General features: G+C 43.4%; 1 protein-coding gene across 2 annotated transcripts in view; it reads left to right on the top strand.

Annotated features, from left to right (window-relative positions):
* Camk1d (calcium/calmodulin dependent protein kinase ID) overlaps positions 1-23,413 on the top strand; it is a 405,426-nt gene that overhangs the window by 348,571 nt on the left and 33,442 nt on the right. For both annotated transcript variants that reach the window (XM_051194889.1, XM_051194888.1), the window contains exons 5-6: positions 1,777-1,903; positions 21,285-21,360. In XM_051194889.1, coding sequence (XP_051050846.1) covers positions 1,777-1,903; positions 21,285-21,360 — 203 coding nt within the window. The remainder of the gene's footprint in view (positions 1-1,776; positions 1,904-21,284; positions 21,361-23,413) is intronic.

Here is a 23,413-nt window from a genome sequence, read left to right on the forward strand (position 1 = left end):
TCCCAGTTTCTTCATAGCAGAGACCGCATGCCAGAGTCACTGCCCTCAGGGTCTACTCCCACCCAATCTCAGATCCCAAAGGATGTTTCTCCTCTGTTTAATACCCTCCCAGGTGGACAGATAATGACAGTATACAAAAGACCAAGAGACACTTTCCACACAAGTTTTGTCACTCTACCTATGATAATTCCTAAAATTCAAGGTGTAGCAACCAAGTGTTGCCCCAGAAGCCTGATGAGAGAATATGGCTTTATCTGTGGGCTCGGAGGGTAGCCAGTCTAGAAATGGGGTAGGAAAATGAGCTTCTATTCCAGGTCCTTCATTCTGCTCTCAGGCCTTTAAAGTTCGTTGTAGACAAGAGCCACAAGTACTTATTCACTCAATAAATCTTCAGAACTGTCCAAGACTGTCCTGACACCATCCCCCTGAAGGTTAGCATCAACTGAAGCCACACAAAAAGTAAAGGATGAATAAAAATGCAGGTTTCTCTTCAGTGTTGAGTTTCTCAGCCCTGTAGAGAAGGGACAAGCCTGAGGCAGGCACATCATGGTACCCATAAGCCCCACCACAGTCCTTGCCAGCACCAATGACAATTCCCAGTTTTGCATAAAACTCTACACAAATAGTATTTCGTTGTCTATCCCAAAGAAGTCCCTCCCATACATCACTGATATTGCAAAACCACAGTGAAGACCCACTGGGCACAGAGATGTGCCCCTATGGTCTCAGGAGGCTGAGGCAGGAGGATCATAAGGTTGAAGGCAGTCTAGAACCCACAACTTCTGGGCCAGCTTAGACTACATAATAAGATCTCCTGTCAGAGCAAAATGACACAAACTGCAAACAAATCAAAGACTGTAGGTCTGGGAGATAGACTAAGACCTAGCTGTGTCAGTCAAACCACTGACTGCACTCCCTTGCTGTGCACGAGACTAACAAGAAGGCACTATGACCTGTGTTTGGCAGAAAGGCAGCCAGAAGAGGGGAGTCCAAGGGCACACGATAAGGAAGTGCTGCTTTTTGTTTCCAAGGTTCTCCTCCTTCCCCTGGCAGGGGTGTGAACAGGTAGAGGATGATCTCAGCAAGGTACAGTCCATCTGCCAGGACTGCAGGAGGAAAAGAGGTTGCTGAGAGCCAAGAGAGAGCCTTGTATTGTATCACAGCAAGTAACCTGCAAGTGTCTCTAGGATTTTGTTTTGTTTGTTTTTGAGGAACTCATGAGAACCTGCAAATCCTGCAAATGTGGTTTCATCTCTGGGGAATTCTGATCCCTTGTTGAAAAACTGAAATGACAAAGTCTGAGAGCCATCACCTACCTAGGTTCCCTAAAAATGTGGTTTTTCTTTTTAAGGAGACAAAAAATACTAGTAAAGGAAAAGAATAACATTGAAGACTTGCTTGTGCCAAATGCTCTGCATGGCCCTCTGTGGCCTGTTTTGTGAGCACTGCAGTTTTAATTGGCATCTATTGGCGTAGACATTATCTACGTCTAAAGGTCAAGGTTGTGCTTAATTGTGAGATTAGATGAGTCTCTGTGAGTAAGGCAGCCACTTTTCAGTTGCTTGTTTGTTTATTTGCTTTCAATTCTGGGGGTTCTTGCAGGGCTTCTTGCAAGTTAATCAAGGCTCCTACCCCTGAGCTACAGCCCTGCCCCCATACTCATTTTATTTTTTATTTGGAGAGACATGCTCTCCCAAGTAGCTAGGGTGATAGGTCTACACTCCAAGTTCGATTTACTATCTCTAAGTTGTTTTTGTTTTGTTTTGTTTTCTCTAGCCTGAAAATCTCTTGTACTACAGTCAAGACGAGGAGTCCAAAATAATGATCAGTGACTTTGGCTTGTCAAAAATGGAGGGCAAAGGAGACGTGATGTCTACAGCCTGTGGGACCCCAGGCTATGTTGGTAAGAACAGTGTATGTGTATGTGCATCCATGTGTGTCGCCACGATATTGAGATGTCTCCATGGTAATGTCATCTTCCTCCTGAAGCCTTGGAGCCCAGCACATATCACAACTTTCACTCGAAGGAAAGATAAAAATACTGAAAGACACCATAGCAAGTTAGCAGCGAAGTGATTTCCCTGAAACCTTTTAGCAGTTGGGTGGAAACCCTGTTTGATTTGGTTGTGGGCCTGACTGGAGTCTGAGAGCAAAATGGGATGGATTCCCAGGTTCTAATTCCAGAATTAGCGAATGTGTCTGCTTTTGGGTGATTTACAGTGAGGCATTGAACCTACAGTAAGGTGCAGGCAGACTCAATAAAACGTGCAAATGTTGAGGATCGATGCAGCCAGAGAGGGCATACTTATATGAGAAATATGGAAGAAGCCATAAATCATCCTCTCAAGTCTACTCACCCTGCTCTGGGCAGGCAAAGCCAGAGATTATGATAGTTTTTCCTAAAATCAAAACTGCACTTTTCTTCTCGCTACTCATACAAAATGCAGAGAAGGCCACTGACAGCTGTGAACAGTTGGTCACTGAGACTCACCGTCTGTTTTCTGGAGAAAGCCCACAGGGACTTTGCTAACTTGCTGTTACTGTAAGAAACACCTGACACGATCATCTTATAAAGAGAAAAGGTTAATTTTGCCTTGTGGCTTTGGAGGTTTCAGAATGCGAGTGCTTGGCCCTGTAGCTGTTGGGCTTGCAGCAAAGCAGCACGGCATGGCAATAGTATCTGGGAAACAAAAACAAAAAACCAAAACCAAACAAGCAAAAAGACCCAAACATTTACTATGTGACTGGGACAAGAAGGGGAAAGGGTGGGATATTAATAACCCCTTCAAAGGTGTAACCCCAGTGACTGGGAAACCCCACAATAGGCCAACTTCAGCGTTCTGCCATCTCCCAGAAGCATCACATGCTGGGTACCAAACCTTCACATGTGAGACCTTAGGGAATGCTTATCCAGAAAACTGTTCATGTCAGTGTATTCAATCACTTATCAAGTACATACTCAGAGCCTACTGTATCCCCAGCACAGTTCTCATGGAGTCTTATCGTCTTCATGGAGCTTGCTTAGTAGCTGAAACAATAGACCACAAAAAAGAAACAAATGGGCAAGGTCATTTCTGATTGTTCTGAGGGAAATGAAGCCAGTGGCAGTCAATGGTTAGTGACAGGGACTAAGGAGGACTTAGGACTGTGTTGAGAGAACTGGGGAGTTTGGGCATTCACTTGGATGACAGAAAACAACTAGTCAACTGGAAGTTAGAGAAGATGGGGTCATTCTAGGCAAAGAAATAAGCTTGGTAAAAAGTTAAAGGTGGAGACATGGCAAGATGGTGTGTCTGAGCGCGAGACTGGAAAATAAAGACCAAGGCTGAAACCTTATGCAAACTTTGAAGGTCTTTCTTTGTGAGAGCAATGTGTGCACTAGGCATGGTGTCACATTCAGCATTCCCAGGACTGGGGGTTGGGGAAGTAGGGAGACAGGAAGAAATGGAGTTTGAGGCCAGTCTGGAATGTATAGTAAGATCCTGGCAACATAACAAAACGAACAAACAAAAACAACAACAAACAGGAGGAAGTGTGAGAGATGGTAAAGAAGGAGAAAGGGAGGGAAGGAGGGGAAGGGAGGGGAGGGAGGGGAAAAGAGAGAGGGGAGAAACACTGTAAGCCTCCCTAAAGAAGGGAGATTAGTATTACACAGCCTACACCATTCCCCTGAGTCTTCCCAGGGAGCCTTCCCAAAGGGCTGAGATTCAGTCTAAAACCCATTGGTCTAGAGACAGCAGGACACTGTGGGGAGTTCCCAGTGACCTTGGTGACACTCCATGGTGTTTCATAATTACATTGTCATATCAAAATTGATATGACACTGCAGTTTCATTTTTCAAGTTACTCAGAGGAGGGAGGCGGAGGGGAACAGTACATACGATGAGGTAAGGGAAAGGAGGAAGAGGTTTAGAAGGATGGAATCCTCACCGAAAGGATGTGCCAGACTGGGAAAAGACACCAGTGGACTCATGTCCCATCCCCGGACTGTGAATATGCACTGACTTGTCTTATGAGTGTGAAGACAAGAGGGACTGTGGGTGGAATGCATGGACTGTGGAAAGCCAGTTGTATGAGCTACATACAAGCTCATGTCAGCTGGAGCAGAAATGCGAGGGTACGTAGAGTGTGTATGCAGTTTCTCCTGCGTGCTGTCTACACTATCTGGCAAGCAGCAGAGGAGTGAATGGAAAGCATATCCTTGGCAACTTTGAGAGATGAGGGACTCTGTGGACGGGATGCTCTTCCACCCACCATAAATCATAGGTAACAGAAATAAAACAGCCTCTAGCTTGTGTTGTGAGATTCAGTCTAGCAGTCAAGAAGGTTCTAAGTCCCCAGGTCTCAAGCCATCTTCTCCAGGCTGTTTAGGTGCTGTGGTTCGGACCAGGTTTTTGCATTCTGGTTTTTGAGCTGAGACCTAACTGCTCTTACAGGATATTTTTACTCACATATGCTCCTAGCTGTTCTCATTTTAATTATACTGGAGAGCTCTAGATTGCTTTTTAGCTGCCCTGTGTGGATGGCAGTCTCCCTGTTTACAGGTGGCTACCACCTGCATGGTTTGTTTTGATTTGTTGCCATAGCTAGAGCTGATGGAATCAGAAACAGTGTATGAAGTATATGCTTGAAGGATAGATAAGAAGTCCTTGTGTGATTTTATTATCAGCTAAGGAGTGCTTCGAGAGCAATAGTAGTATAGCTACTGGATTTGGTCATATTTACTGAGTACCCAGAGTGAAAAAGGGCTCAAGTCTCTATGGTCTTTGGACAGTTATCAGCCAAAGTGGATCTTTGCCTGTCCCAGTCTCCATACATCCATCAAAACCCAGCTGAAATACTACCCTCTTCTGGCTGCTGCCCTGCCTCATCCTCTCCTTCAATGTCCTAATTCCTTCCTTCTCCCTTCTCAACACTATGGCTATGATCACATTGAATATGGGTCCCTGTCTATCTGTGTCTCTTCACTACACTCTGGTTTTTGTTCTCTAGCAAGGGCTGTGTCTAACTCATCTTTGTATGGATGCATTGTGAATTGCATACAAAGAGCAGAGGGCCCATGAATATTTTTCTTCTCCTTCCATTAATTCATTCAAAACACATTTATTGAATTCTAACCTATGCACTGTGAAGAGTGTTTGATGTTCACAACAGGGTAGAGGTTCTGACTCAAAACATTCAGTGTTGTGAGAAACAGAAGGCAGCAGGTAATTTTAATGGTAGTGATGCAGTTATGGTGGTACATGCCTGTCATCCCAGCAGTTGAGAAGTGGAGGCAGGAAGATTCCAAATTTGAGGTCAGACTGGGCTACATGACAAGACCTTGTTTCTATGAATTTAAAAATGTTTTGTTGCTATGTTGTTCATATATTCAATAATTAAATTGTTTAATATCTGCCTTCTGTTTGAGGGATTCTAACAGAATGAAAAATATATTAGGAGAAAGAAAAAACAAATCAGGCAGAAATCCTCTCTCGTGTGTGTCCTTACATTTAGAGAGAAGGAGTATAGGTAAATAACTAAGTAATTTCGTTCCTTTGTTATCTCAGTAACATAGATAAGGTGTGTGTGTGTGTGTGTGTGTGTGTGTGTGTGTGTGTGTGTGAAGAATGTGCATGCAGGTAGAAGCCAGAAGACAACTTCAGGTGTGACTCCATAGGTCTATCCACTGTATGTCAGCTAGGCTAGCCCGAGTGACCGGTGAGCCCAGAGGTCCTCCTACTGCCTCCACAGTTAGGCTTACAATCTTTCACTGCCACAACTGGCTTTTTTTTGTGGGCAAACTAGGAATAGAGTTCTGATCCCCATGCTTTTACAGCAAGCATTTTATTGACTGAGCCGTCTTGCCTGCCCCTACATATCCTTTTATAAAAGGGAGATGTGGCCCATGAGACAGTGTCACTAAAGGGTGATTATAAACATCCCTCCACCCCTAGCACCGAGATCCTATTACATGTAGCTTGAATGACTTATTCCATCTAACCCAAGGACAGTGTGGCAAGGTGTACAATACAAGATGTATGTATGGTTATGTATTTCAAATATAGCATAGCTAGTGTATTTCAGGAGCAAACTGTAAAGTCCTGGAAAGAAAAAGGGGTCATCAGTAGCTAGCACAATCAAGAAGAAAATTCTGGAAGAACTGATGAAAGGTGGAGCTCAGGCAAAGACAAGGAGAGCTACAGTTGCCACCCAAGCCCTGGACATCCTTCTGCTGTTATCTGTATGAGAAAGGACCACACTCCTTTATCTTGGAGAACCAGATGCTGTAAATAACTCTTTATGGTAATGATAATGAGGAGAAATGATTGCCCCACCTGGTGGCAATGAGCTGCTCAGAGGAATGTGGTGTCCGTCAATGTGACATAGACATAGAGGTAGAATCCATTTTAGTCAAGTGCTCCATTCTCCTTGATGCCACCAACAAGAGGCAAAGTCAGAACTAAGGGATTTATCAATTAGAGTATCTGATCTGTAGACTTAATTAAAATATCCCAGAGAGTCCCCTGAGGTCAGTGAATGTGTGACTGAAGGCATCCATCTCAGTCTTGGAACTGATAAAGACCAGAGTGACAAATATACTCCTATTTGGTAGAAGAGAGCCTAGGAGTGTGTGTGTGTGTGTGTGTGTGTGTGTGTGTGTGTGTGTGTGTGTATGTATTAGGGGTATATGAGGTGCACGTGTATGGCATATGTGTGTGACTATGGCATGGTGTGTATGTGTGTGCATGTATATGTGTCTGTGTGTGCATGTGTATGTGTGCTTGCATGTTTAGTTTTGGTTTTTCATTTGTTTTCGTATTTCACTTTCTCTGCACACTAACATGGTTGCTCAGATTCAAGGAGCACAGTCAGGTCTCCTGGTTTCAGAAAAAAATAAACTTTAAGAGAACTTCAAATATACAGAGTGAGTGGCTATGTATCTCTCAAGAATGGGGTGCCATATTGCTCTCTTCCTACCAGGGTACCTCTGTGGAGAGAGGGAGGTGGCTGATGGCAGGCCCTCCACCTGAACTGTTGGGGTTCTAAAGTGAGAAGTTTCATTATTGACTTTGGTTGAGCAATGATTTATCACTTTGCAGTATTTCATTCCCCGCACATCACTACTATTCTCTGATTGCTTTTGATTTGGAACTGGAAGAGGCCATTGGCATCTGGGCACATCATTTTATTTATAATCAGAGCTACATGAGAAAAATTGTAATCATGGCTGATTGTTAAATATCTTCCACATAAGGCACCACCCTAGCTAGTATCCTTCTGGAACTTAGCTTCAGCACTGCTAGTCCAGCCATGGCAGACATCATTAGTCTATTTCTGCCTTAACCTCTCTAAAGCAGTTTAAATATGGTTGGTATAGCCCTTCCTTAAATGAAACTGGAGGACAGTTGGTCAGAATTCTTTGAATGTTTCTTTTTCCACACAGTTAGAGGAATGATCTTAATACTGGGATCGCTGAAGTTTTAGAACTTGAGTTGAGATGTAAGATTTGAGAGAGCTTGGAAACCAGAGACCAGAGATGTGGATCGGCACAGTGTTAGTGTTGGGACCACCATCCTCAAAATAACCTAGTCATAGCAGGTGACCTGAATGTAAATGTCTGGTTTTTTATTTTAGTTTATATATGTGTATGGCATGTGTTCATTTAGCTGTGTGTGTGTGTGTGTGTGTGTGTGTGTGTGTGTGTGTGTGTGTAAACCAAGGTCAATGTCAGGTGCCTTCTTCATTCACTCTCTACTTTATTATTTGAGTCATGGTCTCTCACTGGTCCTGGAATTCATGGATCCAGCTAGGCTGCTTGTTTAGTGATCTGTAGGAGTCTATCTGTCGCTTCTCCCTGGCACTGGGATTGTAGAATAGCTCCTGGTTTTCACTGGGGTGCTAGAGTTTTGAACTCAAGTCCTTTTGCTTGTACAGCAAACACTGTATCAACTGAATAATCCCTGTAAGTGTGTTCTTCCAGACCTCTGCCGTTGAATGGCAGTAAGGAAGGCTATGGGTTCTCATTGTATCGCAAGACACAAACATGCTAGACTATGTATCCTTTTTCTTTCCCAAGAAGGTAGGCAGTACTAGGGCTAAAACCCAGGCCCCTCTCCATGCTAGGCAAGTGTTCTGCCACTGAGTTGTCTCCAAGACTTGGTTGTTGTTTTCAGATATATGCACTTCTATAGATATATGATAGCCATATGCCAAGAAAGTCCTGCCATTGTCTCTGTCCTCATATACAGGAAAAAAACTATGAATTTCTTGGGCATCCATCTCTCATTTCTTTTCTCCTCAGCAGCCTGAGTAGTCTCCATTGACTTTTCCTCAGAGCACCTCTGTTCACTGTGGTAGGTTCTTCCCTCCCAGACAGAGCTCTATTTCTGGTTTTTCCACTTAGTGTCATACTTTGGCAGCTGACTGGATACATTGCACCATTGTCCTCATCCTTGCCATAGGTCAGTGCTAAAATGAAATTTTGTGTAGTTGATAGCATGTCATGACAAGCTGATGGTAGTCAGATGGTCCAAATAAGACCTCCTTTTCTTTCACATCCCCCTGGCAATGATAACCCCCAGCAGCATCTCAAGCCATGTGCTATAGCTAGACCCCACTGGTTAGAAAAGACAGCCCCCCTAGGGGAGACTGAGTTGTTCCTCACCAGTCTTACAGGAGTGATTGTAGACAGGGACAAAAAAGCTCATTGTTAGAATGTGGTCAAAGGAAACCCAGCCTTGCGTATATGGATACACTAAACTTCTCCATTGGTAGAATGTGCCGGGGGTCAAAACCAGGGTCTTGCAATGCTAGGCCAGCACTATCTACTGCTAGACTCCATGTCCTGTCCCAACTCACTTTTCCCACATACCATGGTCTTCCCAGGAATCTACAGGGATGACCCCAACTAGGCAATGGTGGAGAGGCTACCTTGAGTGCCCTTCCCCTGCAGTGAGATTGATGACTACCTTGAATGCTATCCTAGAGCCTTCATCCAATAGCTGATGGAAGCAGAGGCAGAGATTCACAACTGAGCACTGAGATGAACTCCTGGAATCCAGACAGGGTGGGAGATCAGATACTTGCACCAATCTATAAGGATCATATAGAAGTTTTCTGTTACTGAAATGCACTAAAATTACTTAATCTGACACTCATCTATTCCAGTCAACTGAATTCCAAGTTGCTTCCACATTCAAAAACCCAACTACTTCCGGATTTTCCACTCCCTTTGTATTCCTCAGTTTCATTCCTTCATTGATCATCCACACAGAGTTTACAAAGTAATCCCAGCTAAGGTCCAAATGGTAATTATGAGCCAAGGTGATTCATTCATGGGGACTTTTCAAGCCTGTAATCAAATTCAAGGGCTACTGGAACGTCAGAATAGGCTGATGCTCTAGTGACAGACTTTTTTAGTAAATTACAGCTTTAAGTCATTGGTAAAATCAGCAAAGGAATCTATAGCAACAAAAGGAATCCAGAGCCGTCCCAAGAACCTTGCACTCTGAGATAGAAGAAGATAATGGAAGACAAACCATGGCCAAGGATGAGCCCATGTTTCAGGTGTTTTTTTTTTTTTTTAATCTTGTTTGGCATTTGAAGTGTGTGTGTGTGTGTGTGTGTGTGTGTGTGTGTGTGTGTGTATGTGTGTGTTTGAGACAAGATCTTGTTATGGAGACAAGATTGCCTTCAATTTCATAATCATCCCAGCTCAATTTCCCAAGTGCCAGCAATACAGACTCTAGAGCAAGCAGTATATGGTCAGGTCTTCACAGGACATTCCTTCATCATGTATTGGATTGTTTGTTTTAAACAAACATTGCTACTAAAAATTCTCCTGAAACAGACCTCAGAGCACTGAGCATCCTTCCCATGGTAAAGAATTTCTCCCCCAAGGCCAATATGCTCTTAAAATCTGTGTCTGAAGTTCTAGTAACACAAAAGCTGGGGTGTATTCCCCTTGATCTCTGGAACTTTTAGTTTTTCATGTCTGAACTTTCATCTTTCCACTGTGTAAAAGAAATCTTCACTGGGGGTGTAGCTCCATTGGTAAAGCCCCTGTTTGATCCCAACACACAGCATAGACTAGATGTATGGTGATATCAGCATGACAGTCATCCCAGCACTTGGCAGGGAAAGGCAGGAGGATTTGAAGTTCAAGGCATCGTTGGCTACATAATGAGTCCGAGGCCAGCCTGGACCACACCAGACCCTGTCTCAAACTAATTTAAATGATCAATAACATCTTCTTGTAGTTTTTTTGTTTGTTTGTTTGTTTGTGTTTTACTCTTTTGGGGTCCCATCACCCAGTTCCCAAATAAATACATGGAGACTGATTCTTACTTAGGAATGCCCAGTCTTAATTTGGCTAGTTTCTAGCCAGCTTTTCTAACTTAAATTACCCCATTTCTCTTTAACTGCCTTTTGTCTCTGTGTTTTTTACCTTTCTTTATTCCATATATCTTTCTCTCCTTCTTACTCCGCGGCTGACTGGCTGGGTGTCTGGCCCTGGTGTCCTCTCCTTCTCCTTTTTTCACTCCTCCCTCTTCTTTCAGCCTAGAACTCTCCTCCAATTTATTCTTTCTGCATGGCAGCCCTCCTGTTTCTCTCTCCTGACTAGCTCTTGGCCGTTCAGCTTTTTATTAGACCAATCAGGTGTTTTAGAAAGGCAAAGTAATACAGCTTTACAGGTAAACAAATGCAATGTAAAAGAACACAACACATCTTTGCATCATTAAACTGATATTCCGCAGTATAAATGAATGTAACACATCTTTGACTAATATTCCACAGTATCTTCTTGCCACCCCTGTCACATGCAATGTCACTCACTCTGAAACTCTGCTGCACTATTTGGCTGTTTTCATTCATCTGACAGAGATGTGTTTCTCCTTGTGTCTCCCTGAAGGACAAGACTACCATTGTGATCCAACAGTTTAACCTTGGAAACTCACATGCTTCCTCGCATTTCTTATCAAGAGAGGCCACATTCAACTATTCCCCTGACCACACATTCTTTTCACTAAAGTATCACTCCAGGTTAAAGTGGCAGGCATCCTGAAAGACAGGACACCAAAGCATGGACAGATATCTCCAATACATAATGACAGAAGCATATATATATATATATATATATATATATATATATATATATATATATATATATAGATAGAGAGAGAGAGAGAGAGAGAGAGAGAGAGAGAGCCTTTGCTTTAGTTCTAGTACTGAAAACATAGAAAACGTAGACTTGCCTTTTGTTTGTTGAGGCAGGGTTTCATGTAGTTTTGGCTAGCATTGGACTTGTTATATAGAGTTGAGGATGACCTTGAACTTCCCATCTTCCTGCCTCTACCTCCCAAGTGCTGGGATTATAGGCATGAACGCCATGGGTTTTATTTAGACTAACTGCACTAATTTCAGACTTTGGATCAAATCACACTCAAGCTAAGCAAAAGCACTTCTTCCTCTGTGCCTGGTGGTCTCACCGATTTCCTCCCACTCTTCCTTGAGAAGGCACTCCATGGCTGATGTCCAGGTACTTCTGAGCTCAGTGTTCATGAGAAGAGGAACACTATGTTCCTATGGAGCAGTAGCCAGAGTCACTTCCTTGCCCCATACAGCCAGGAGCCAGTAAAGGCAGGCACTCTCATCACCCCTGATGAAATGATTTCATAAAGTGGGCAACGCTATTGCAACCCCGTTGGTTGTAGACTCTGGCATCTAGGGCATCTAGGGCATCACGCACTGAGGTGATCATCTATGACCTGCTGAGAGGATGAATAGAACAAACATCTAAAGAGGGAACAAATCGCCTCCATCACGACCTTGACCTTGGTGACAGGGTCATGGCTGCTTGGTTCACCCTCCCACCAGGAAACTACTTTGGGGATGTCCTGGAGTGCTCAGGAAGAGGGAGGGGGATTCCTGTTGTTTATAAGATTGGTTCCCATGCCTCCACCTACACAGGACAGTTGATCTCTCAGTGTTCACTTAGATAAACCCTTTCCCTGCCTCCCTTTCAAAAAGGAAAAAATCAGTAATTAAATTGTTTTTAAAGCATGAAAGGCCCTAAAATTCTTTTTTTTTTTATCCCCACATCTCTTGGGCCCCATCCTTACCAGGAATACTTCTCCTAAATCAATATAAAATAGCTTGGTTTATAGACACCGTTGCCCACAGAGTGGAACTTTCCGAATGTGGGTTGGTTGCATCTTAGAGTAATAAATCCCTTTGGGTAAATTCTAGACCTACTGTTTGCTCCAAAGCCTGAGGGAGATGTGGATATGCAGAGGACTCTGTCTGTGGAGAACTCTGGTAGCTTGTGGGATGCTCTGTCCAATGCTTTGCTGCACCTTTATGGTTCCCATAAAGATGAGCTTTGATTTGCTCTTAGGAACTAGCAAGTTTCCATGAGGAAGCATGAGGGAAAAGACTTTGAGAAAGGGTTTCAAAAGAAAGGCCTGTGGGAAAGACATGCCCATATGTAGAGAAGTAGAGCCAATTCTCTTTTATCCCACAAATTCCTTCCAGAAATAATTTAATTATGCAATGATTGATCTTGCTTTTACTCAATATACTTATTTCCTAGTGCACAGTTACTGGCATTCTAAAATTCACTGGGATTTTTTTCCTTACTTTTCCTTCCTCCATTCCCTGCCTTCTCTCTCTCTCTCTCTCTCTCTCTCTCTCTCTCTCTCTCTCTCTCTCTCTCTCTCTCTCTCTCTCTCTCTTTCTTTCCTGTTCTACCTAGTGCCACAAGCCCAAGTCCCTTATCACTAACTCCAATTATATGAATTGGATTGAAAGCCTCCCTCTTTGAAAAGTGTTGGGGTTATTAGGATGTCATTGCCTGAATTTCCCACCACATGTAAATTCTGCTGCATGCTATTAGAAGAGAATATTTCATCTTGAGGGGAAAATCCCCTGACATCTCCAGGCACATGGAACCCTGGAAACCTGGCTTACAGAGTGTTGTTTCCTAAGTCCCCAGGCTCAGTTCAGCACCTCATTGGCCTAGAAACTCATTTGCCACCCCAAAGGTTGTCAACTGGATGCTGTGAATTTATTTTGTTCTTTAAAAGAATTACAGCAGAGTTTTGCCAAGCGATATGAGACTGATAGCACAATAATAAAGCATGACTATCTCCATGAAAGCTGGCCTCAAAAAAGACCAGAATACCCAGTCAACTCCCCACTTGCTCTCTATATGCTACTATGCATCTGAGAGAAATGTAGAAAATTGGAAGAGGTGGTCCCAAACCAGCAGGCAGACTCAGCAAAATAGAAGAGTAGACCTTGAGAAAATCTCTCTACTGGCTTTGGGAGATCCCAGGATTTATTTGATCTCTATGTCAACCTACTTAAAGAGGATTCATGCATGCATGTGTACATATTACTATCGTGGCTTAATAAGAATCAGGAGAAACAAATAGGCTGAATAGGTGTTTATTCTGGGAGAAATAACTTACAATATAGACATATGAACACCAGCAGGTTCCCTACATCCTTTTCTATCTGCCTGCTGCAAGCAAGAGAGCACTCCCAGGCTCCTCCTCAGACCAAGTTCCCCAGGTCACTTCTGCCCCTGTCTCCACCCCAATAGGCATGGTCATTACCACAGATGTGGACAAGGTGAATATCGCACTACAATTCCCCTTTTAGTCTAAAAAAAAAAGAAGATTTAGGCTTGATATAAAACTATATACAAAACAGTGAATAACAAGTATGCTCTAAGAAAAGGAAAATCAAGAACATACAAACTTAAGACCTGCATATCTAGTCCTGGGGTGAAGGCATAACAGAGTTTACAATAGAGTTGTCCTAAGCTGGAAAGCTTAAGTCTAGTACCTAATATATCTAACTAGGAAGAGAGAATAATAGTTGTGATAGTTTAATCTTTAACCTCATCAAAGACCTGAGAAATAAAATAAAATACTAGGGTAGACAGGAAGTGCAGATGGGCAACTTCCAAAAGGTGCAGCAAGGACAAAAACAGCATGCTACCTGGACAGTCAGCCAAGGTCTCACAGCAACATTGGTACACCCAGTTTTGGCTAAGGCCAAGAGTACCTGACAGACCACAACAAAAGAAGGAGGTAGAGAGGCTGTCTTACTCTGACTTGGCAAGGTTCAGCAGTCTTCTATGTTTGTCTCCTGCAAGCACATAAAACCACATGTCCAAATCAGTGGTTGAGGTGGGAGCAGTTCTTTGCCCAAGAGGCCATTAGCTGAAGCAATGATGGAATCCAGAAGGAGTGACAACATCATCCAACATATTTTCTGGAAAGTGCATGGTGCTGTCAGGAGCAATAGTGTCTCATGTCAACAGAGTACTAATATTAAAACATTTAAATGCCATGTTCTGCAAGTCTATGAAGTGTTTGAAGATTAAGCATCTATGTCTGACTAATCTCATAGGTAAAGGAAACATGGGTGAATATAATCTGTAATACTCAGGAACTTGGCTAAAAAACTGATTGAAACTTCCCTGAGTAAAGCAGGGACAAATACCTAAGCAATATAACTATGCACGTATGTGTACATGCATGTCCCTAAAACAGATGTAGAGTAGAAATGTGTAGACCAGAGGTAGAACTATAAAGGGCAGCATGACAAAAATATCCTAAGTTGTATCAATATACATTGAACATAAGTAAAAGTATACACACATAGTATATGGTAAGGATAATGTGCATAAAACATCATAAACAGAAAGATTTTATACAATATGACAAAATATAATATACAATTCTTCCGGAAAGGGAATATAAACTTAATTTTACATATTTACTACATATAAGAATCTATAACAATGTAAGCTGTATAATACTAATATCTCAATATTACTAAAATAATTCACAAGAAGATAGGATAATTTACCTATATCCCATCTAAACCATACCTTTCCCAACCATACCCTATCCCTGTCTAAAAGAGATACCCGAGTCTAAGCATCACCTTCCATACCCAACCCTAAGTAACTAAAACCAACCCAAAGAAGATGAATATTATCCCTAAATGCCAAGAGTGGGGGAAGGGGGCGCCGTTATCTTAAGATTACTTCCTGCTGAAATGGGACGATGATTGCTCCATGGGATCCTGTAGGTATAAAATTTACTAAGGATTAAACTGAGGGTCTCACACACTGCTTTTTTCCCCCACATAAATCTTTTGTTTTAATAAATAAAGAATATTGCTCTTTCCCTTTCTGTCCCCCTGGAGCAGACAGGACTTTTCCTGTCTCCCTCTTCTCTTCTGTCCTCTCTGACTCTGTCTCTTTACCTCTTTTCTCTTTCCTCACCCCCCTTTCCTTTTCTAATATAACTTCTCACTAAGTTCTGTCTGCCTGGCATGTTTGTCCCCCGCCTCAGTCACCCTTGCCTGCCATGGAATCCACCAAGGTTCCCCTCGTGCTCTATTCCTAACACCTGCTCAATGCAGTTCTTCTTAAGCAATCTAGGGCAAGCTCCAGTCTTCTGGAACATGGGTTGAAACACAGCACCCCAGGTCACACTGCAGGCCGCAGGTATGGACGGGTGAGGGCTGTCTTGAAGGTGAAAGGGGGATAAAAAGCCATCACTTTCCATCTTTGTCTACATAGCTAAGTACATGCACAAGGTTACATGTAACCTGGGAAACTTGACACTCCCAGGCATGGAGGGAATTACACTGCTGAACACTACTCTAGCCAGAATCTGCACTCATCCACCTTCCCAGTTCCCTCTGGGCCTCTAGCTCCCATTGTATGCCCACCAGAGCACAACCTACCCTTCTCCCAAAGCTCAGCTCTAATATCGCAGCTCAGGTGTGGCCCTGCCTCCGTGGTCCTCATTCTCAGTACTGAGCCGCACAGCAGGAGCCTCATCAATGACCATCTGCTCACCCTGGCCAAGTTATACTCCTTTGCTAATACATAATGCAATGCATAAAAATTCTGTTCTAGTGACTTCAGGTGTAAGATTAAGAAATAATGCCCTATCTGGTGGGAGCACAAAGATATCCCTACATCTACCAAAACCCTCAGCACAAATCCCCAGAGAGCAGACACTCATACTAAACACTTGTAAATTGGTTAAAAATAAAAACCACTGAAGCAGGTGGATCTCTGTGAGTTCAAGGCAAGCCTTGTCTACAAACCTACACAGAGAAACCCTGTCTCAAAAAGCCTAAATAAATAAATAAATAATAAAAATAAAAAATCCTCTCACCACACTGCTGATGCTGTACACTCAAAATAAATAAAGAATATTTGTAGCTTAGATTTCAAATCACATTTGCAGATAAGGAAAACTAGACCCAAATAATAACAGTGAAGCTAGTGTTGCTGGAGGAATGCAAACCCCACATGCACCTCACACCCAAAGAGCAGCAGATAGCACGCACACTCACTCTAGACCAGACTGGGAGCAGGGAAAGAATGGGTCCTTGGTGAGGGCCACGCAGCACCACCTGACCCTTCACATCCTGCTGCAGGACCAGTGCATGTATGTGGTGTCAAATGAGCTGGATCTGGGTTCCTGGCCACACCAAGTGGCCCTTCTGTTGACACTGGGCCGAGGGCATTAGCCACAGAGGGTATCCACTGATTATCACTATTAGAACAGAAAGAAGAAGTCATGCAGATATCTGCTGCCCCAGGAGTACAGCCTCACATGAGCAGCACCTCCACAGGCTCAGTCCAGAAACTTCCCATTGGCATTTGCACCAAACAAGGCTCCCCAGACTTCTGGCATCATCTGCTGGGTTATGAGGTCCAGCCGGCTTTCCAGAGTGTTGGAAACCTTTATCTTGTGATCCCCGTTAAAGATTTCAGCTCCACCAGCTATCTCCTCAGGCAGGTAAGCCTCCTGCTCAGTTTGAACATCACCCTCTTTTTTTGGTTGGCAATTGTATACATAGGAATTGCTTTTTGTACTGTGGCTGTCACGAAAAGGAAATCTTGTTTTCTGCGGCACACAATCATTTGAGGCTCTCTGCCGGTACAAGCCCTGGAGGACCAACCCCATCCAGCAGTTCCTGGTTGTATCTTTTATCACCATTGCCTCATTGAGAAGATTGGTGATGAGGTCACCTCTTTCTCTGAGGACCTTGAGCTCAGTCTGCTTTTCTTTCTTCTCATGGTATTTCATAGTCTTTGGTCTTTGGTTTTTGCACAAGACAACTTTTCTCAATGTTTAACTCTTCTTCTGCCCTTGCATCAATTTCTTCTGCTTTCTCATTGGATTCTTGTTCGATGAACCCATCTTGTACATAATCTGCTTCTGTACAACTGTTGAGCACCACGCTGAAGGCAAAGTTTGGCTAGGGAACCACCTCAAGTCTGGACCACCTCAAATTGCTGCAGCTGAGCAAACTGGAGAGGAAAACCTAGAGCAGGACTCAGTTTCCTTTACTTTATAACCTGCCTTCTGGTTTCTGCCTTGTCTCACACATTCTAAGCAAGTGTTCTACCTCCAAGCCATGTCCTTGCCCCTGGGCTTTTATTTTCCAAGAATGTCTGTGGGACGAAGGAAAACACTGAAACACACTGGAGTGAGCTCTTCCAGACAATGTTCCCTAGCACAGTGGTTCCTGCAGTGATGTTTCAGGTGAAATCAGAACTTGGGCTCTCCGTGTACCACCCATGACACGGTGTTTTTAAATGTTTGGAATTACTGGGGATGCTGCTTGCAAAGCACTTTGCTTCTATTTTTAATTTTTATTTCTTTTGCTTTTATCTTCTTTTGTTTTTAGTTTTAGGGTTTTCTGCTTTGAAACATAGTTGCACTCTGTTGCTCTAGCTGGCCAAGAATCACTGTGGCTCAGGCTGGCTTCAGACTCCCAGCAGTTCTCATTTTCCCCCAGTCAGGAGTCACTTTGCCTGGCATTTTATGTCATATTTTACCTCCTGTCTTTGCTTCCAAATGCAGCTAAGAGCTTCACCAGAGGCAAGTAGGTTTATCCCCTATAAGTTTATTGAAAATTACTTGTATCGATATATCTTAAATAAGATATCAAAAGAGCAACAGAAGTTTGGCATGAATGCATTCATCATGTCCACCCACAACCTTGTTACCGTGACATTTTCTTATTGATAATTTAGAACTTCCCCTCATGTTCATGCTCCAAATGCAAATCAGAAACGTTTTCTAGCCATATGATTGATGTTACCAATTTTATTGTATAGGTAGAATCCCACAATATGAAAATGAATGTAGCAGGTACATGGCTTCAAGAACCTGAATCTCATAGGCCTGGAGAGATGGCTCAGGTGGTAAAGTGCCTGCCTTGTGAGCATGAGGACCTGAGTTCAATCCCCAGAACCTATCATTTTTTTGTTTAAAAAAAAAAAAAAAGCTGAATATGATAGGATTGTAATACCAGCCCTGGGGAAATGGAGGTCCCTGGTAGATCCCTGGGACTTACTGGCCAGCTAGCCTAGCCTAATTGCTAAGTTCCAGTCCATGGAAAGTGTTGTCTCAAAAAGAAAAAAAAAGGTATGGTGCTTAAGGGAAGGAGAGGCAAGACTGTTCTCTGACTCCTAAATGGGTCTCATACACACGCACAAACCTCAACATTTCAAGTAATATGAGTTAGCTGCTTGCTTTGAATTCTCTGCAGTGCCTTGGCCAGCTGCCCAGAATGTCAGTGGCTTTCCTACTCAAGGTGAAATGTGTGGCTAGTACCAACACATTCTTGTTTCTAAGGGTTGAGGACTTTGAAATGGGTTTTGTTCTTTTAGTGATTCCTCCCTCCCACAGTCAATGGTGCCAGGGAACAGAGACAAACTGAGTCCATCCTTGGAGAGATATGGCTTTGCAGGGCAATGGTCTCTGTTGTCTGCCTTGTACATCTTAGCCCAGGGCATGGACCCAGCCTTTGCTGGTATCTCGGTAAGCAGCTGCCATAGATTCTGACAGCTTTCTTCTCTGTGACTCCTCCATCTGAGTCTGTCACCATTGGGCACCGCTGCAATGACAGTGAGTTTGTGCTGTCAGTCTAGCACGAATTCCCTGTGCCTCTGTGCCATTTGACACCTGAGTTGTCAGGTTGGCAGGTTGGCAGGACCAGGCTGGATGGCTAGCCCTCTTGCTTATGAGCCCTGGGATCCTTGAAGTGGTCCAGGGACTGTACCCAGCAGCTTGACTCTGCTCCTAACATCCGGGTCAGGCTGTGCGGGTGGGTAATAAACTTTTCCTCAGGCCCTAGAGAGCCCCTGTAGATGCAGTCACTAAGCACCATCTGTGCCAGCGTATCCACTCCTAAATCAAAAGGACATTTACTGTGGCTTAAGTGGCTCCCTTTGTCACTTCCCACACAGAGGACTCTGAGCAGCATCCTCTTAGCAGTAAGTCAGGAAGCACCCATCTATGCACCTGGCTGCTCCAAGGGCTGTTTCTCAAGGTGGTGACTACCCTGCTTTACCAGTCTGCGAACCTTGTTGCAGTGATGGCAAACATAGCAAAGACAAGACAGGCATGCAAATGTATTTCTTCTTCTCTGTTAAAAAAAAATTCTGCTAAAAGATTTGATGGAATTTAGGACTGAAATGCAAAATGAGATTTAGGCCGATCCGTAGGCTGCATTTCTCCCTCATGGTCACTCAATAGGAGTTTGTACAGCTTCCTATTCTTTTTAACGTATGAATATATGTGTGTATGCATGCGCACGTCTGTGTGTGCGTGTGTGTGTGTGTGTGTGTGTGTGTGTGTATGGGTGGCTGCATGTACACTTGTCTGTACCTTTTTGTGTGGAGACAACAGCATTACCTGTCATTTCTCAGCCACTGTCCACCCTGATTTATCTGAGGCAGTGTCTCTCACTGCCCTAGAAATCACCAAGTAGGCAAGGTTGATCCTCCAGCACACCCCAAGTATCCTTTCTCTACTTCCCCAGCACTGCAATCACAAGTGTGCCTCCATAATTTTTGTGTGGGCCCTGGGAGTCATACTCTGGCCCTCCTGCTTGCAAGACAAGCTTTTTAACTGAGTTATCTTTCCACCCTACACCTTCCTATTCTTGCTCAGGGAGACATTTATCTTCAAACAAATGAAAGGATAAATTTCTATGGTGGATTTTTTGGACTTTTTTTTTCCAGACTGAAGAAGTTCTCACTTTAATAAAACAGAATAATCTAACAGAAAGTTCCAGAGCAAGGGTCAAATTGGCCTGCTTTTCCATGTCTGACTATGACTTGGGAAAAACCACTTCTCTGAAGCTCAGTTTCCTGCCTGTGTGCTCTAAGCTCAGGTGCAGCTGTCACACAATGTCGGTTGAGAAGATGTGAGCAGGGGACACTTAGGAACTGCTGGCACAAGCCCCAGCTGACAGCAGCACTTAGTGAGATTAGGCCCCTTCAGAGCAGAAGTGGGTGAGGAGGCCACTTTCTGGATGGATTGCTTTGGCCAGTGGGCTCAACCTCTCAGTGCCCTTGTGTCTTCCCCTATAATTTAGGGATAATGAATGTTATGATAATACTGTTTCCCCCAAGGGCGTTAGGGTAAGTAAGCTATCTGAATCCCATAGAACACACAATTCTAGCTATAGCCAGGACTTTATCAATGATTCCATTTTCACCTTTTCTGCATTTGCAATTGTTCTGGAACTTGTGTACTAAAGATGCCTCAAGCATATGTTTAAAGTGGAAAGAAGATTTCACTTGTCAGCAAGATTGATGGTCTCATGCTTATTTACCCACATGGAGTGCCAACTGCACCAGATGCTGTGGGTCACAGACACCAGGTGAATACCTGACCCTGAGCTGTGGCTGCAAGGCCAGGAACATGGGTGTCAGGGCTGGAAGCAGTGGCATCTGATGGCCTAGTGGCTCAGTGATGAAGTGGGGTGAGCGTGCCGATAGACAAATCATCACAAATCAGGGGAAACAAGCAGTCCCGAGCAATCCCTGCGCTCACCTGTGCTGTATGCTCCATGAAGGCACAGGAAGGGCTGTCCACCCTTGTCCCCATGGCACCTCACAAAACCCCACGGGAGCCAGAGCTATGGTACTTAGAATATTTATTAATCAGTTGATGGATGATTATTTCTACACACACACACACACACACATCTTTTTTTTTTAGTTAGAAAAGCTAACAAATGGGCCATTTGTTATTATCTATTTAAGTATCTTTGGAACTTGGGGTTGAACTTGAACTCAGGACATTGTGCAGGCTGAGCATAGGTTCTACCACTGATAGTTCAGGGTCCTTAGCTCCCCTACTCAGTTTTTAGATCAGAAAATGAAAAGTCCAAGTAACTGTCTTTGGTCTCAGGCATTTAAATACTCAGAATTATGAACCTATTTTATCTGTCCACAGCTCCTGAAGTTCTTGCCCAGAAACCATACAGCAAAGCTGTTGACTGCTGGTCCATCGGGGTGATTGCCTATATCTTGTAAGTATTGCTTGCCACCGTGGCTCCCCTCTCCTCTTATTTGACTGTGGCGAAATGTGTGTAATGTGGATTTTTATCATTCTGGAGCACCAAGTTCGTCCTCAGCAGTACCACCACTGTCCACTTCCAGAATGTTTTCACCATCCCACCCTGAGACTGTTCTAACAAACAGCTGCTTCTTGTGCCCCTCCTCAGCCCCTGGTTGCCTCCATTCTCCTCTCTGTCTTTGTGAACCTGACTGCTCTTGGGGCCTCATAGAAATGGGATCATATGGCAATGCTTCTTTTTGATCAGTTTATTTCATTTTATGATGTTCTCAGAGTTTATCCATGTTGAAGCATGTGTCAGAATTTTCTTCCTTTCAGGGCTGATGCCCAGTTGTCTGCACCACCCTGAGTTCATCTTCTCACCCCTTTGTGGACTACTGAGATTTTCTGCTGCCCTTAGGCTTTTGTGCATAATGCTGCTATGGCCATGAATGTACAACTATGCACATTGTTCAAACCCTTGCTTTCAATTTTGAGGAATGCATGTTTCTAGAAATGGAATTGGTATTTATCTCATATGATAATTCTTTGTCTTGCTTTTGAGAAGCCACTGGCAGAGTATGCAACCACAGACCACTTTAGGGATACATTCCCAGCAGCCGTGTTCAATATTCACACCAGTGTTAACCCCTTTTTAAAAAACAAAAGGACATATTCAGGCATGGAGGCACTCACCTTTAATCCAGCACTTGGAAGGCAGAAGCAGGCTGATCTCTGTGAGTCTGAAGCCAGTGCAATTTATGTGATGAGCTTCAAGGCAGCCATGGCTATGTAGCAAGACCCTGTCCCCAAAACAACAACTAATTAATTAATTAACAAAACAATCCTGTCCTAATAGGTGAGATCTATTTTGATTTCTATTTTCATTTCCCTATTAACTAGTAACAGAGAATGCTCTCATGAGCCATCATAGCTTTGGAAGGGAGGGTAGGTTAAAAAATACTGTGAAAATACCAGCACAACTCCAAAAGAAATAACAATTAGGAAAAAAATGAATGGAAATCAAAACACATGGTTTGAATTCCTCATTTCCTGTTAGAGGTTTTATCTCCTTGATCCAGGAAATGTCTTCTAGAGGATGCCCTCCTTGAAGCCATTTCAGAATCACTCAGTTGGTTCCTTATCATTAGGTTTTGTTTTGCTTAAGTCTACTCTAAAGCCATTTCTAATTGCAGTTGTATTTGCAAATATTTATTATGTGATAGGCTTTTATAGCAGGTTTAGTTTCTATAATTGCTAGGAAATGAAGTTCCTCTCCTAATCACCCCCCCCCCAAAGAAGAAGCTGTGATGGGAGAAGCTTCCTGCAGTATCCTCTTCCCTAGAATCTGCAAACACCCTTTCCCTTGTGTTCACTTAGCCTTGTTATCTAAGAAGCAAGTGATCTTTCTCCAGCAACATTCAACTGGGTAGTTTGTGCAATCAAGTGTGGATTTTGGTGACAGCTCCTATGGGTTTGTACCATTGCAAAAGGGGGGTTTGGCCCGCTGTAATACACCCCATAGGGTTCTCATTTATGGATATATGAGAGTGCTAAGACTAAGATATCACACTTACATATGTCTTCATGTTCTAAGCATGTCGAACATTGCCATGCTTTAAATGGAAAATGTTCCCTACAGACTCCTAGGTTCCCAGTTGCTGGTGCTATTTTAGGACATCCTGGAGGCTCTAGGAGGTGGGACTTAGCTGGGGGTTGTAATTTGCTGGAAGCAAATCCTTAATAACTCTGTCTCGCCCTTGCCCCATTTCTGTCTCCCTCTCTCTCTACCCAACTGTGATGAACTGTGGAGTAAAATTATCCATCCCTCCCTTTAAGTTGTGTCTGTCAGGTATATTGGTCACAGATAGATGAAGGTAACTAATGCTGCATCTTCTGCAGTTGCTTCTTACTTTTGGGGAGGAATGGGGAATAGACCTTTTTGAGAATCTAAAAACAGTTGTGAAATTAGCCCCCTAATAAAAGTACACACATACAATTAGTCATGGTCCTGGGTAAGCAGAATT

The sequence above is a fragment of the Phodopus roborovskii genome, unplaced genomic scaffold (assembly GCF_943737965.1).
Source record: "Phodopus roborovskii unplaced genomic scaffold, PHOROB, whole genome shotgun sequence".
In the NCBI taxonomy this organism is placed as follows: domain Eukaryota; kingdom Metazoa; phylum Chordata; class Mammalia; order Rodentia; family Cricetidae; genus Phodopus; species Phodopus roborovskii.